This window comes from Mercenaria mercenaria, chromosome 5, assembly GCF_021730395.1.
Source record: "Mercenaria mercenaria strain notata chromosome 5, MADL_Memer_1, whole genome shotgun sequence".
In the NCBI taxonomy this organism is placed as follows: Eukaryota; Metazoa; Mollusca; class Bivalvia; order Venerida; family Veneridae; genus Mercenaria; species Mercenaria mercenaria.
The window spans coordinates 89,584,853-89,600,247 of NC_069365.1; the positions used below are offsets into that span (position 1 = coordinate 89,584,853).

The 15,395-nt window shown below is 35.1% G+C and overlaps 1 protein-coding gene across 2 annotated transcripts in view; it reads left to right on the plus strand.

The window, feature by feature from the left end:
- The first annotated feature begins 242 nt into the window (after window positions 1-242).
- Window positions 243-15,395, plus strand: part of LOC123557902 (formin-J-like) — a 62,963-nt gene continuing 47,810 nt past the window's right edge. For both annotated transcript variants that reach the window (XM_045349677.2, XM_045349678.2), the window contains exon 1: window positions 243-757. In XM_045349677.2, the coding sequence (XP_045205612.2) occupies window positions 298-757 (460 nt within the window). In that variant the 5' untranslated portion in view covers window positions 243-297. The remainder of the gene's footprint in view (window positions 758-15,395) is intronic.

Sequence of the window (15,395 nt, forward strand, 5' to 3'; positions counted from 1 at the left end):
CTTCTTTTCTGTTTTTACCGTTAAATATAAACTGAGATATCAGTATATCCTAGATATAATGCATGCATGTTGCACACGTACTTCGCAACAAAAATGCATAAAATAGTATCATCACTAAAGTTCCAATCTCTCAGCACCATAGTAATCTGGGCTGTAAAATCCCATAATCAATAGTTCAAAAACTTTCTTCGCTTAGACAATAAGTAAATCTGTATTTCACTGCATTTTCTTTCCATTTTCAGTCAATAATTCCCCTGAATTGAAGAGTCGTATGACATAACAGAGTCTGCTGGAATCATGGAGGACCTAGAAAGTGTATCTGACAGCGAAATAGAGTTAAATAGAGACGCTTTTAACGAAGATACAATTGTTTCAATTCCCCGCCGCGGATTGAAATGTAGACGATCCTCGGTTGGTTGGTTCGGGTCGAATGAATCAGCCAATGACAGCGCGCCTACCACACCGCTGAAGATTATTGAATTGCTGAGAGCTCCTAGCGTAAAGACATACGCTACAATAAAGAAAAAATTTGATAAATCCAAAAACAAACCAGGGTGGATTTCGGATTTTCTCCAAAAAGATGGGTTGGATTTATTGTTTGAAAGTTTGGAGCAACTATGTAAAACCCAGGCAGATAATTTTTTAAATGTGATATTACAGGAGTCTTGTGCCGAGTGCGTTAAAACAGTAATGGATTCTTCGCTCAGTTTGGATTATATTATAGAAAATAAGGAATTTACCACAAAATTAGCATCTGGTAAGTGTATTTCTTCTTTTTAAAAGAAAAAATATATTTTCTTTAAAGCGGTGTAGTTAGTCCAGAAAAAGGTACCAGTATTTACCCGAAAAAAAATGTGTTAACGCTTTAATAGAACAGTGTCACAGCAAATTCGTTTTACGGTGTTATAATGCCTACCGTTTCCTAATTTAGCTCCTAGAATGTTCAGACGATGTCAGTAGGGGATTTCCAAGTCACAAGATTGTCTGGAATCGATTTGCGTCTCAAGAAATTCTGTAAATCAATTATAACACACCATTTTAGTTACAGATGCTGAGGTCTAAATTTGGTGTTCTTACTTAAAGGTGCAATATGTTCCAATAAATAAATATATATGTGCAAAGTAGAGTCGATGCGTACTCCCAGAGTATTTTTTTTTCTCGCAGACGACAGTAACAATTCCGTGGAGGACTTGAAACAATAGGTCAATTGAACGTTATATATGAAAAGCATTCTGTGAAGTTGAATTAAATACGTGTTTCTCGAAACTACGATGGATATAATGTGGTTGTTTATCGCAGGTGGCTGCTTTATGAAAAATATACAAGTTTTATAATACCATCAAGTATTAAAGGTGCCCCTTGAAAATGGTACTTGTTATCCGCAAAATTTACGAACAGAGCAGAGAAAAAAAATAAACATGGAAACATGTAAAGGTATTTCAGAAAGGTTAAATAAATAAGCGGAATAAAAATAACAAATAAAGCATGGACGATTGTTACTAATTACAAAGCATGTTAGTTAAGTGAAAATATGGCTGTCCAGACGGACTATTGCGAAGTGTTGTTTTATGATAATGTTATTACACGATCGCTGACAGGTTTGTGACAGGTTACACACTAGTAATTGTTTCTGGGTGACCAACAGGTCTGCTGACCGGTGGCCTACTTATGCAAATGAGTTTAACTATAAAAATAGTTTCACCAGCCTCGCATTAGCAAAAACGCCATCTGTATACTTGATAATTTAAGATGAATGTTTGAATTTTAATGAAGTGACTTTATTACAGTCACAATCAGATAGAATTGAAATTCAAATATAAACCATATATGTCACAGTTTTGTGCAATTTGCCCTAAACAGTTTTTATTTTAAGTATCTATACCCTTGCATCGAAATATTTAGATATAGTCACGTGATTAGGTAAGGTCAGCTCGTGCTCGCATCGATTCGCACCTTAGACCGTCACATGGATTTTTAAAGTTTGAAATTAAGTTTTTCTTTCCTGTGGTCCTGAAAATAACATTACTGCAAATGAAGTTTTAGTAGTGGTCGAGTTTTCTTAAATTTAACACATAGAACACGTGTACTTACTCTTTATTACAGGAATTAAATGTAGTGCATGTTAATAAATCGCAAAGGAAAACATCTGTTCTAGAATAACATTCAGACCGTGTTCATATTTGCAATTTAAATAGAACGTCTTATGTTTCAAGCAAAGTGCACTGTCAAGTATAAATTAAACCATTTCTACTATTTTTATAAGAAAACTAGAAAACGAAACCTATACTTTGGCCAGTGTAGCTCAAGTTTATTGTAGACCACCAGAGCGGCAAAGAGGCACTGAACATTGGCCCATGTATAACTTGCAGGGAGGTAGGGTGTATCAGCTGACTTTTGGACATAAGTTTAATAAGATTAAAACGACACTAATACTGTTTTTAATAATTTCTTTTGATACAGTTAACAGACTCGTAGGCGCCATATAAGTGTGGTTATTACGGCATAAACAATTAATAATCACTTTTTACGACATTACAAAAAGCGGAGCATTAGTCCACTATAATCAATTCACGAATACGCAACTCAGGCTATATAGTTATCGAACTGGAATGATTTGATTAAAACAGAAAATCAAAAATATAAAGTTAAAGGCGCAAATAAATACCGATCACTTTCCCCATACGTAAGCAGATTTAATCTTACTTTTATTTAGATTAAGTAATGTGATAAAACACGACCGAACTTAGTCAGTGGCTACTTAAAAAAAAATTGTTGTAGAATTCCCATGAAAAAAATATTACACGGATGCAGCAGTCGTTCCATTAATTATTAAACCAACAATATACGTCTGCAGCTGAATATGAAATGCGCGCTCCGGTAAATTTCTTACATTTTTTTGAAAAACATTTTGCGTGAAAACTAAACTGACTAATGGGCATACAGGCATTCCTATACAAATATTATTCATATATCATATCTATTTTCTTTTTATGTTAAATTCATTCTCTACCCACATATTTTGTTCAAAAATCTTCTCAAACCGAAAACCCATATGACAGGATCATCGGAGCGTATTTGATTTGAAAAAAGCCTAAAGATTTGAATTCATTATTAACTTGTACCTATCCTTAACCAAACCAAGCGTTTACAAGACTGTCTAGCTAGTATATACATAGACAAGAATGACTTTAGGTCGACCATATGATACTTCAGATTAATTTTCAGCGCTTATTTGTTAACAAAATAGGGTGTCACCTCAGGGTTAGGTTTCCTTATGGGTAAAATTTAAGTTTCTGTCGTTTTTTTGTCTTGATAGTGTTTGTTTAAGAGGCCAGGGAGGAGATTTAAAAATTTGAAACTGGGCCATTTAAGTTACATTGACTCGAAAAATAGTTACTTTACAGGCTAAATCTGAAGCAAAAACAGTTTTGCAAAGAAACTAGATCACATTTTGCCCGTCTTTGATTGTCATCACGTTCATAGTTAGTGTTACTTAAAGAGATGACAGGGATTTGTGATCAAATGATTCGTAATTTGTCAGAATTTGGGTTAACATGATGTAGGAATTCGGATTACCTTGTTATTTAACAATAGATCATGGCTGAATGAGATTTTTCTAGTTTTATGTGGAATAACCTAGTAATAACCTAGTAAGCTGTAGGCAAAACGTTTGACCTTAACCTTTGTTGCAATTTAAATATATAAGTGCATTATATAGTGGTGGGTAATTGTGTTTTGTATCACTCTCTAATTGCGTGTAGTCGTTTCAATCATCGAACTTGATTAATAACGCGAGGTTATTTACATGACACACCAAACTGCTAAGACATGTTTTGATATTTTTCTCACACCAGGCTCCTGGGGTTTATGACCAGTCTCGGAGAGCAAACTTGCCATGGGTCAGTTTCGAATTTGTTTTCAGAGAAAACCAGTCAGTGACTGGGGTATTAAATCTGGTAAAAAGACTTCCATTGGCACTTGCCTTATCTCTCTGTCACGAGAGAAATATAGCTAAATAGAAGAAATTAGGTAATACTTATAGAAAAAGGTATGACGTCAACTTTATTGTATTGTTACTTTGTTTATAAAATTTCATCGATGATTTGCACAAATACATTTTCATCTGAGTCATATCCATAAGAAAGGTACAGTACGATTAACAACCTTGTTATGTTAGGTAGCAAGATGTCGTGAAGTCCAAACACCCTCGACCCCCAGTTCAATACAGCTAATAAAATCCAAATAAAAAGGTATGAACCTACCCCCCTCTGTAGTGAGAAAACTCTATAAACTATGACCTATAGATATTTATGGGTTTCTAACAAGTTTCCAAATATTTACTGACATGGTTGGGACAAAACAAACAGAAATGTGTACACATTAACGTGTTTGGTTGTATAGTGGGAGGGGAACAATCGACCCACAAGGATTAAGAATGACCCGCAAGAGGTGAAAGGATAAATAAACTGACATGATCTTTTCAATATTGTGGTTTGATAATTAAAACTACATACTAGTATAGGACACACATATTGAAATACTCTTTTGCATTGTTAGCAGGAACTTCAGAAGTTTCGATGACCATTTTGTTTTAGCTTTACGAAAATTTCTCACCACTCTTCAGGATGAACAGTTACAATACAGTTGTCTTCGTGAAAAATTGTTATTCGATACTGCAAGAATATTTCAGATTTTACGAGCAGTGTACATGTCTGAAATTAAACTCTACTTAGGGAGCGCGAATTCGTGAAGGGACGCGTTTTTCGTTGTTAATGAAACTTCCTACACATTTATAAAATTATGAATTATTTGTGAGGCAGACTACGTTTGCAGACACTGTCGCTGCAAGTTAATAAATCATCTAGTAAAAGATGCATGAAAATGATCAGTGTGGCTATTCATCGATGGAAAATCATCTGAATCATAGACTTGTCCTTTTGTTCGAATTTATTGAATGTAATTGTACAATTAAAAACATTAATATTTCAAAATGATGGATCGATAATTTGTACTGTTTAATGTATTACCTTGTTTAAGTTATTAAATCAGTAGTTGAACAGTAAGAGTGAGCTGACCTCACGTTACCTAAAACATCTATAGAATTCCGTGATCTGAAATAACATTACAATGATTAACGTAACGTGACGTAACAAACAAAGTAAATACAGAATGAAACAATGTGCCCCACTTCCTGGAAGCATATGTAATTGATCGATACATTACGTACAATAAACATGAAGCATTGAAATCTATGAAAGACCAACCTGATGAGTATTTTTTCCTAGTATTCTTAATTAATTTAAATATTTGAATATGTTTCTTGGACAACGTGAAATGTAATCTTTAAGGAACAGTCACCTGAGAGTGAGCGGGATTTTCGTATTCACTGTTATATGAAATGGAGTCCAAAGGAAAGAGCAGTGTAGCTTGCATGTCTGCGACATGCTATAATTCCGTCTAAATGACATATACAATTTTGAAGGGATACTACAGAACAAAATGACACAGTCAGAAATGTCATTGAAGTCCAAAGAAAATTGACTACCAGTATAGTTTGGCATAAGACCTAAATAAGCACGTGGTCATTTCGACCATTATAGTCTGCTTTACATCGATAAAACTTGTTGTACACATGTCAGGGCCTTTGATGAGCAAAATTTAAGGGCTATCATAGTCTCGTTATTATTTTGTGTTACATGTGTTCGTCCATTCTCCTCAGTAAACAATACATCAAAAATTGTACCCAGCGCACTTTATCATTTTCCCTTGGACACCTTCAATTCGCTTGACATTTGTCATTTATTTTCGCACTTTTTCGCCCTATGTGGTCGACAGGTAATATTTATGTCATAACCCTGATTGTTCTACGAATGACCTTAACAAACTGGGTTAGCGAACTTTTTGGGCGAGGTTGTAAAACAAATAAAGTGCAGACCAAATGATTTTGGCTGAACTTTTACTTTGTTACTGATGTTGGCAGGCATTCCGTTTGTTTTTGAAAGTTCAGTAGCCATATCTCTTTTACAGGCATACAACTTTTCATTTAGCTTACACAAGGAAAAGGTCTTACACCCGGAATTGAAATTTGCTATCGTCACGTGCAACGGGCAGTTTAGTCAATAAAAGTTGCGTTTTCTTTATCTCCGTAATTTATCAGTGCATAGCCTGCGGAAGCGGCAAGTAAAACGGTCGATTAAGTTTCAATTTAGTTGGATATATTCACGGTCAGTTTAGCCCGATGGTCATTCGACCAGCTATCGATATTGACAAGTGACCGATTTGATAAGATCAAAAGGGTAGACACCTTCTTAACACAACAAAAGATTCATAATGAACTAATTATGGTGTCTGTTTCGAAAAATTGTGGGTGTTAAGACACCACTTCAACAAAATTGAACATCAATGGTAAGGGTCTGACACCTAATAATGTGTTCACAAGTACTCGTCCATATGTCTTTCGGTATGGTAGAGATTTTTTAGAGTACAGTGACCGGTGAAGATGGTTAGACCTACATTATTTGATAGGGGACATCTTTTTGAACTTATTTAACATCAGATAAGTGTGTAATTGTATTTCCAAAACTATACGGTTTAGTGAATACAACATATATACTTGAGGTCGTAGGACATTGTGATTTTGCAAGAATGAAACACAATTTGTATTATTTCTGCCGAGTTCAGTGGTTCATTTAGTCTGTAGACAATGTCCAGTTCGAACTTAACTCCTTAATTCGACATTTGTGGTATGGTAGATGTGTTTGCCATACTGTAACTTTACAGCATATTGCGTCGTCACTGCGGAACATCTTTAATGACGCCAGACTCAAAAGGTCTAAGTGACACCGCAAGAATAACCACTTTATGTTTAAAACACGTCTATATTTGTTGTAAGAACGATGCCAGTATATAGTTCTTATTTTTTATGCCCCAGACTCATTGTACAACCAATCCCTTTGCAAAACGTACTTATTAAACCCTCCCTCTGGAATTTCTCTTTTATTAATTTTCAGTCATTTCAGGTGTATTCCGAGAAACTTTAGGTACGAACCCATTTCCCCTCTCATTAACTACGGAAGATAATACCATCCCTGAAAATGAGCGTTCGATTCTCAGGTAATTTGTTGTCTCCATATATTTCCCTATAAAAGGAATCCAGTCATGAAAGCACTTATCATCGCTTTCCATCATTATGATTAAGGCGCTTGGAATTTGAAATGTATTGATTGGTTTATCCAATCCAATTACCTTTCTCAGTAAATAAGTTCATATGAAAACAAAAGACACGGTTTATTTCACTTACACTCAGCCTGTAGAATAAGATCAGCATCATTAGCATTATCTTCATCATCAGTGTAATCATTAAAAACAACAACAGCAACAACAACAATAATAAGCACATCAAGCACCATGACGCCTGCAGCAGCAGAAGCGTCTTCAATAGAAGCAGCAACAATAAGATCAACAACAACAGAACTCATGGCTATCAGCTTATATAAAAAGAAAAACAACATTCCTTGCCAATGACCATTTGGAAGTGACGAAAACATTTGAAAAAGCCATTTGTTGACCTCTTTTAGACTACTGCTTATTGACAACTCAGAATAGCGTTTAACATATGTTTTGCATCTTATGATGTCAAAGGTGTTTATACATTAAATAAACCCACCCGAATATTACAGTTGCATAAGAAAGAACCAACAGGGGAATGCTTATTTTTTGTTTACATATTGTTATCTGTAAGTATTTGTCAAAATTGCTACCAGCATGATGTTTACGGGATTGACGTACCAAGTATGTCATTATTTTTTTTAAAGTACGTAACTGTGTATAAAAAATTTTCACAACAGTGTTATGCATTGACATGTAATAACGTATTCAATTTGTGTAATGTACCATTAAGAAATGCGTCCCAATTTCTCTGCCCGCAGCGTCTTAAAGTGATGAAGCAAATGTATCTAAATTGCTGTTGAAACTGGTCATTAGATTCATTCGGACCTCCTTGCACCAATATAAAATTGCTGTAGACCGTGACTCGCAAACCTGGTCACCTGTCGAGCGTTTTGGTTTCTATAGTAATCATTTTATAAATTAATGGCACATGAAATCATCTAGAGAAATCAACATGTATCGTTTCTAAATAAGGTATCAAACTACCGATCGAACAAATTAATCTAATGGAAAGATTCGTAAATAATGTAATTGAAGACTAATGCAAAAGCTCATCAAATTAAATGAAATATTGTTGTCGTCTGTGGTAATGATGCACATGAACAAGTTAGACAATCAGAGTAGCCCATCCGTCATTAATACGTTAGATAAAGACACTAATTCTCAATGATTCTCTCAATTAAAAACCAATTCACAGCGGCCTCATAAATTGTTTTTATCTTGTCCTTAAAGAGTGCTACTCTTCCAGTTGAATAGCAGTTTACAAAACGAGGGGCTTTTTGCTGAATACGTATGCATGAACGCAGTTTGATAACATCGTATGCGACAAAATTGCTGAATAAGACATTTGTCTTCTGCTAATTAGTAGTTACTATTCATGACTCTTCACCTGTTATTTTATGTCCACATGCAAAAAATATTACAAATGTATCTGACAATGAAACGCGGCTCAAAGTGGGTAAATCGCAACTGCCATAAAACTGTCTTAACACAAAATCTTCAAAGGTGATCCTTGTACAAGTTAAATAAGTCATAAATGTTCTTTATATAATTAAGTATGCAATAATTCAGTACGAAATTAAAGCCTGCAATCTGCAGATAATTGTGCACACAATAATATGCAAGTGAGATAAAGGTCTCACCTACAATATACTGACAAAACGTCAGACAAAATAGAAGACTTTTGTATCATTTTATGTAATAAACTAAATCTAAAACCTCATTTTCTGTCTTCCAAACAAGCGATTTTCCCAGTCCTTTTCATGTGTTCTAGCACGATGTTGGCTTCTTTAGCACACAGTCAAGGCGTATTTTAACTGATGCAAAATGTCCAGGATAAAAGTATACAACAGTACAGGTTTCTTTTCTGAAGTGGGCTTATTACCTTCCATTGTGTGCTTTATCATAACTGCTATGGACAAGTGATAAATTACTTCTTCACGAGGTCAGGACCGTGAATTTTCAAACAATTAAGTTACTAAACCATTTTTAATAATCTTTCTGACAAGCAAGGACAGACTGGTCCAGATGCCGGTGAAACTTCGGAACATCAAAGCTCAACATTATCTATATAAACGTTTGATGTTGCAACCTTTCGCCTGATCCTTTCTAGATCCGATGACAACACTTCAGAGACACGTACAGTGTTGCCCAGTTTTTCCTGAACCACACGCTATTTCTGTCGTTTAACACCTGGACCATCCAGCGAGGCAGGTAGTTTTATCTGCTTCACATCAACTGTACTTGTCAAAATTACGTAACCATTTGTTACATTTCAAACAGATACACAGACAAGTTGCCTAATTGTCAGTTGTTGCATAAACACCTCTAGGTAGTAATGTGTCAATATGGATCATTTACGGCGTTAGCAATTGGTGTCAAATTTTAATGTTTCTGGAGGGAGAAATTACAACATTTTACTTATTTCTGTGAAAACCAAAGTAGGCTTTAGAAAGCTGACCGAACATTTGAAAAAAAAAACGTACCATATAAATCTGTACAGCTGTATCTGTTCAACCACTGCCAATGCTTATTAGGCAAAAGTATTAGTGCCATTTGCAAACACTGACCTGACTGAATGAAATATCGTTGTCGTCTCGTTTAGGTTGGCAGAATCTTTTTCTAAATAAAAAAATAAAAAAAACACCTGCTTGACGTAAAATTTAGAAAACACTTCTGTGTTATCCAGATTCTACAAAATATTACATACGATTTTTTTTCTTTGCTGATTTGTCATTTTAATATTTAACATTGCTATGGATTAGTCATATTTAGACAGGCCGAGCGTAAGTAGGACTAAACTTGATTCAGCTATGTTTTACAACGTGTACATTTGTTATTACATGTCTTGGGATCATGTTATGATGCTTTTTACACTTGTATGAGTAGGAGAAATTCGTTGATAGGATGTGTAGCTTTTGAGAAGAGGTTGTCCATTGAGTAAGTAGTTCAGTGACTAACCAACATGAAAGGTTGTGCAGGACGAAACAGTGTTGAAAAATACTGCAACTAGACAGATTATGATAATATCACGGGTAGAATATTACACCGTTACCGGAAGTGTGGACATTACAGTTCATATGTAACATGTAACACGTGACAAGAAGCCTTTTGCCACCAAGATCGCTGACCGTCAGCTTTTAAGTAGAATATTATTTACGGGACAAATCTACAATGATATATCAATAAGAATTTGACAGCAGCAACAAACATGCTATGTCAGACTGTTTTGATTTGTACTATATATAGGTATATGTATAGGACAATGTATAAAATGACATCTGCACTACATGACAGCATCGTTGTCATCCCTGTGGAATGTGACAATTCATTAATGGTTTTCGTATAAAACAATTGAAAATAGTATAAGGTATCTGAACTACGTAAGAGAAGAATTAAATTACCACGACCTTGAAAAATGTCAAAACCATCTCGTATGCAGACTTGAACATTTAAATCTAATTGGCTATATTACTTACACACAGGAATGCAGACTGTATTAATACGAATCATTAACGTTACCGGGCAGTTCTCATATCATCTTATTGTAACTGAGAAGCTTTTTGAATGAGTCCCAATCTTACTTCATTAAAATGAAATTTCCTCTTTCTGTCGAGTCACAACTGGTGTCAGTACAAGTTCAACAAATTGTGTATAAAGCAACTGCCATGAGACATCTTTACAATACTTCATTATGTTCGGGAATTACCTCACGAAAACTCCCACTTTATTATTTGCAAGTTTCATAGTAAAATGTGAAGCGAAATAAAATAGCCACTATTGGTGTTGGTTTATTGCCTGTAAATACTTGTTGAGCTACAAATGAAAGAGGGAAATCGCGCGCATTAGGACAGTTTTCAATGATCCAAGATGTTTAATGAAATCTTTCGATATCTTTTCAATATTACAGGATCATAAAATCGTTTCACATGTGTTTCTAAGTGGGGACCACCATAGAATAACGTGTGACTGAGATCATTCGGAAACTGTCTTCAATTTTTGTTAAAAAGTTAATATTGGTTTATGCCGGTCTTAAAAATCTTCAAAGTAAAATGACACAGCTTTTAAGAAAATTGCCAACATCTCATCGTAACTGTATGATCGAACGAAATTTGGTCATCCGTTTAGAGAGAAATGTTCGTAGGTCAACAGTAACCCTTTTAGTATCTGTTAGTCTTTAAAACTATTCCATTCTATAACAGAATTCTTTCCGTCATTCTGAAAGTACCGAAAGGACTCTTTACCGCGGAAAGTTACAACGGAAACGGCCGAAAGGATTCCTTTTCTGCTTACTAAAGCGTGTTACTTTCACATTCACATTTTGTCATGTCAGCACCGGAACGTTTCTGAGGTCACGAAGCGCTTGACAAGCTGCTAAGCAGCAGTCTGTTCATGTCACTTTTTCTATTATTTACATGTCAATTAATTGACGATCAAGTTGAGCATTTGTTAACTGATCGATGTGATCAGGACATCGATCACATTTTTTCAATAAACTCAAACTGATGTACGGCCTGTAATTTAAATGTATATCTATCTAATTGAAAACTAAATCGCTGTTATTGCACAATTTATCATTCATTTACAATAGAATAAGCTCGGTTTTAAGATTCTATACAAACATTGAAGCACAAAGCCGCAGCCCGTACATAGTCTAACTTGTCGATCAAATGGATTATTTGCCTCTCTTTATTACCAGTTTATGTAATAAAATACTCTTTTAGAATCAGTTCTTTTATGATGCTTTGAATAGATAGTGTTGCCTGGAGTTTAAAATTTTAAGGAGGAAGGAAAACACATTTCACGCACATGAAGAAAAGTTCCAGTTTTAAACAGAAGTCGACTGTTGCTGACCATGATGATGATCATGATGACGATAAACGTTTTGGTGTTGTTGACGAAGGAAATGATGTTGATAATGAAATGATGACGATAACAATGCTGCTGTTGCTGATGATGATGATGGTGATAGTGATTATGATGATGACTATTAATGAAGATGATCGGTACTGCTTTTGCTTTTGCTATAGCTGCTGCTGCTACTACTACTACTGAATGACTACTATCATGTAGAAACAACAAGAACATCAATACAAACCAAAGTCCAATTCATCAACTGAAATACTGCTTAACCGACGATGATCAGGCGTAAACGTTTGACTTTTCGCTTTTAGCGGAAACTTTCATCAAACAAAAAGTAGCATTTATTAATTTTGATTAATGTTAAATGGATAGCATTAATTTCAAATTTGTCATGTTTATTTAACTGTGCCTTTTCTATTATAACAGTTCCTCGCCCACCATTTTAATTTCCTGTGACTGCATTCAAGCATTGATTCTTGTGTTGATTTTCTTATGCTCATGGGAATTATTTTATGAAGAGTTGACAGGAAATGACTTCATTTAATGTCTTTCAGCGCTGATTGCACTGCACATAGCATTTTTTTAGATTGTTACAGCGCAAATGACGCTTATAAAAACGGTTACTGTTCTCAGTAGTGCCTATACTTGGTTCAGTTTTAAGAACATTGAAAAGTACATATTAAGGTCATGAATGTTGACATGTTGGCAATTTAGACAGGACCTACACTCCAACAATCCGTTTGAAATACCAGCGCTGCTTCCACAATCACCATCCTACCCTCAAAAAGTGTTGCTCATAAAGATGGCCTATAAAACTTTGTGTAAGATATGTTATCACCTTCTTTTCATTTGTCAACGGGGAAAGCATCACGCCGAAATTCTTTACGCATCTCTTATAGTATATATTTACACAATCATTATGGTTTCAAGGAATTGAGTGTTTTCTCATCAACAATCATATAAACTGACATCCTCTACGGCCAGCATCGCCAATTCTCGGGAGTCTTTGTCAGCGCAATAGCTAATGACAGGTCAACTGGAAGGTCAGACCAGAGACTGAAGTAAAAGTGAAGTGTAAACAAACAATCAAGGACCACCCGGGGTGTCATTTAAATGATTATAAACCATTATAACATGGGTATCCAATCTTGCCTATGTATTCTATTATACAATAATCAATTAACTGCAATATAGCCCACTTGAGTCTGTCATTTCGTTACCGAGTGATTTAAGAAAAACGATCAAAATGGCGATAATCAAGTTCCCCAAACCTTTAATTAAGTCGAGGTGACATGGGTCTTAAAACCTAATTACATTTTGATTTCAGGTGTAAAATTAGCCATTAGAGATATATAGCAAATTAAGGATCACGCCCAACGCTTTGTTTCACCCTTTTCAGCTAAACAAAAACATTTGTTCACTATTAATTGCTTTGTAGGCTATTTTTGGACGTTATTGAATTTTGAGATCGTACAACAAGCACATATACAACAGGAAAAAAGGTTAATGGCTTAAATGACATTTGCAGATCTTACTTTCTGATAAGTGGGCGATTTTCTATTTAGGATAATAGTTTAACAGGTTGGTAATGTTTCAGCAAGTGTGGCCAAGGGGCATTGTATACATTTCATTTGATAATCTGACCTCTTAATACCAAATATCTTTAATACTGATTTGGCATATTTACACCGTATCCTTAAAACACTTGTGTCCTTATTAATTGAAATTTTTCAAAAAATCGGCTTAACGCTTTTGTTGATACTGGTCTATGGCAGAAATAATAAGCAAAGCCCTTTTATACACGAAAAGAAACATTTTCATTCATAAATATTTGTTGAAAAAAAAAGATCCATATTTACCAGTGCTAATAAAGCAAATTATTATGTTTTAGTGTCAAATAAAACAAATATTTCAACACCCAAAGGTAAACTCTCTTACCCACCATGGAGTATTAGAATAAATGAGTTAAAGGTATGTTTCTTGAAATTGTTATAACTGACTTCTGTTTCCTAGTTGTTAACGTCCCATTTTTTGGACTATATAGCACTTGAAAGAAAACCAAGAGGTTTCTATTCCATTCTTATGTATAAATCTAAGATAAAATTTGGTTCTGTTCACAAGCCTTCTCAGCACAAAGTCTTTTTTGTACATCTAATAAATTCATCGTACATTGCAAAACATAGGAACAATACTAAGTTTATGACAGGATATTGTTTTGAGATTTTTTTAAAGAAAAATGTGAAAGAATTCAAATGGAAGGACGGCGAAATCAGTAATAAGATACCATATAAAATAACCAGTCAACAAGGGACATGTACATAAAATCTGAACGTTCGGTGGGAATTGTATTGAAGACAGATATATATTTACATCAGTGAAGAGAAATTTACCTTGTGTAGTCAACTGCTAAGATTTATTGCAAAGACAAGTGGGTTTATTTGCCATTAATATGTTAATTTCGTATATTCTTGTATCATAGGCGTTCCTCAAATCATGCAATCTCGTGTTTTAATCTGTATATATATAATAGTGTCAGTGTCGTGAGACTGCAGCAACGTTGCATTTTAGAAAGTCATAAAATTATGTATGAAACGAGATTTGTTATTTTCAACACTATCTGCAATAGGGCGGAAAAGAAGTTTATTTTATAATAAAAATTGATTAAATGGTTTGTTACTGTCGATATCTCTTCAAAACAATGATAGGTTTCAACAAAACGTCGACACCAAGAACTTACTCAACTGCCATATAAATCAAAGCTAAAATTTCACGACTATTGCAGAAGAATATTTTTATGCCCCCGAAGGGAGGCATATAGTTTTTAAACCGTCTGTCTGTCTGTCGGTCTGTCAGTCTGTCGGTCTGTCGGTCTGTCAGTCTGTCGGTCTGTCCGCAATTTTCGTGTCCGGTCCATATCTTTGTCATCGATGGATGGATTTTCAAATAACTTGGCATGAATGTGTACCACAGTAAGACGACGTGCAGTGCGCAAGACCCAGGTCCGTAGCTCAAAGGTCAAGGTCACACTTAGACGTTAAAGGATAGTGCATTGATGGGCGTGTCCGGTCCATATCTTTGTCATCGATGGATGGATTTTCAAATAACTTGGCATGAATGTGTACCACAGTAAGACGACGTGCAGTGCGCAAGACCCAGGTCCGTAGCTCAAAGGTCAAGGTCACACTTAGACGTTAAGGATAGTGCATTGATGGGCGTGTCCGGTCCATATCTTTGTCATCGATGGATGGATTTTCAAATAACTTGGCATGAATGTGTACCACAGTAAGACGACGTGCAGTGCGCAAGACCCAGGTCTGTAGCTCAAAGGTCAAAGTCACACTTAGACGTTAAAGGATAGTGCATTG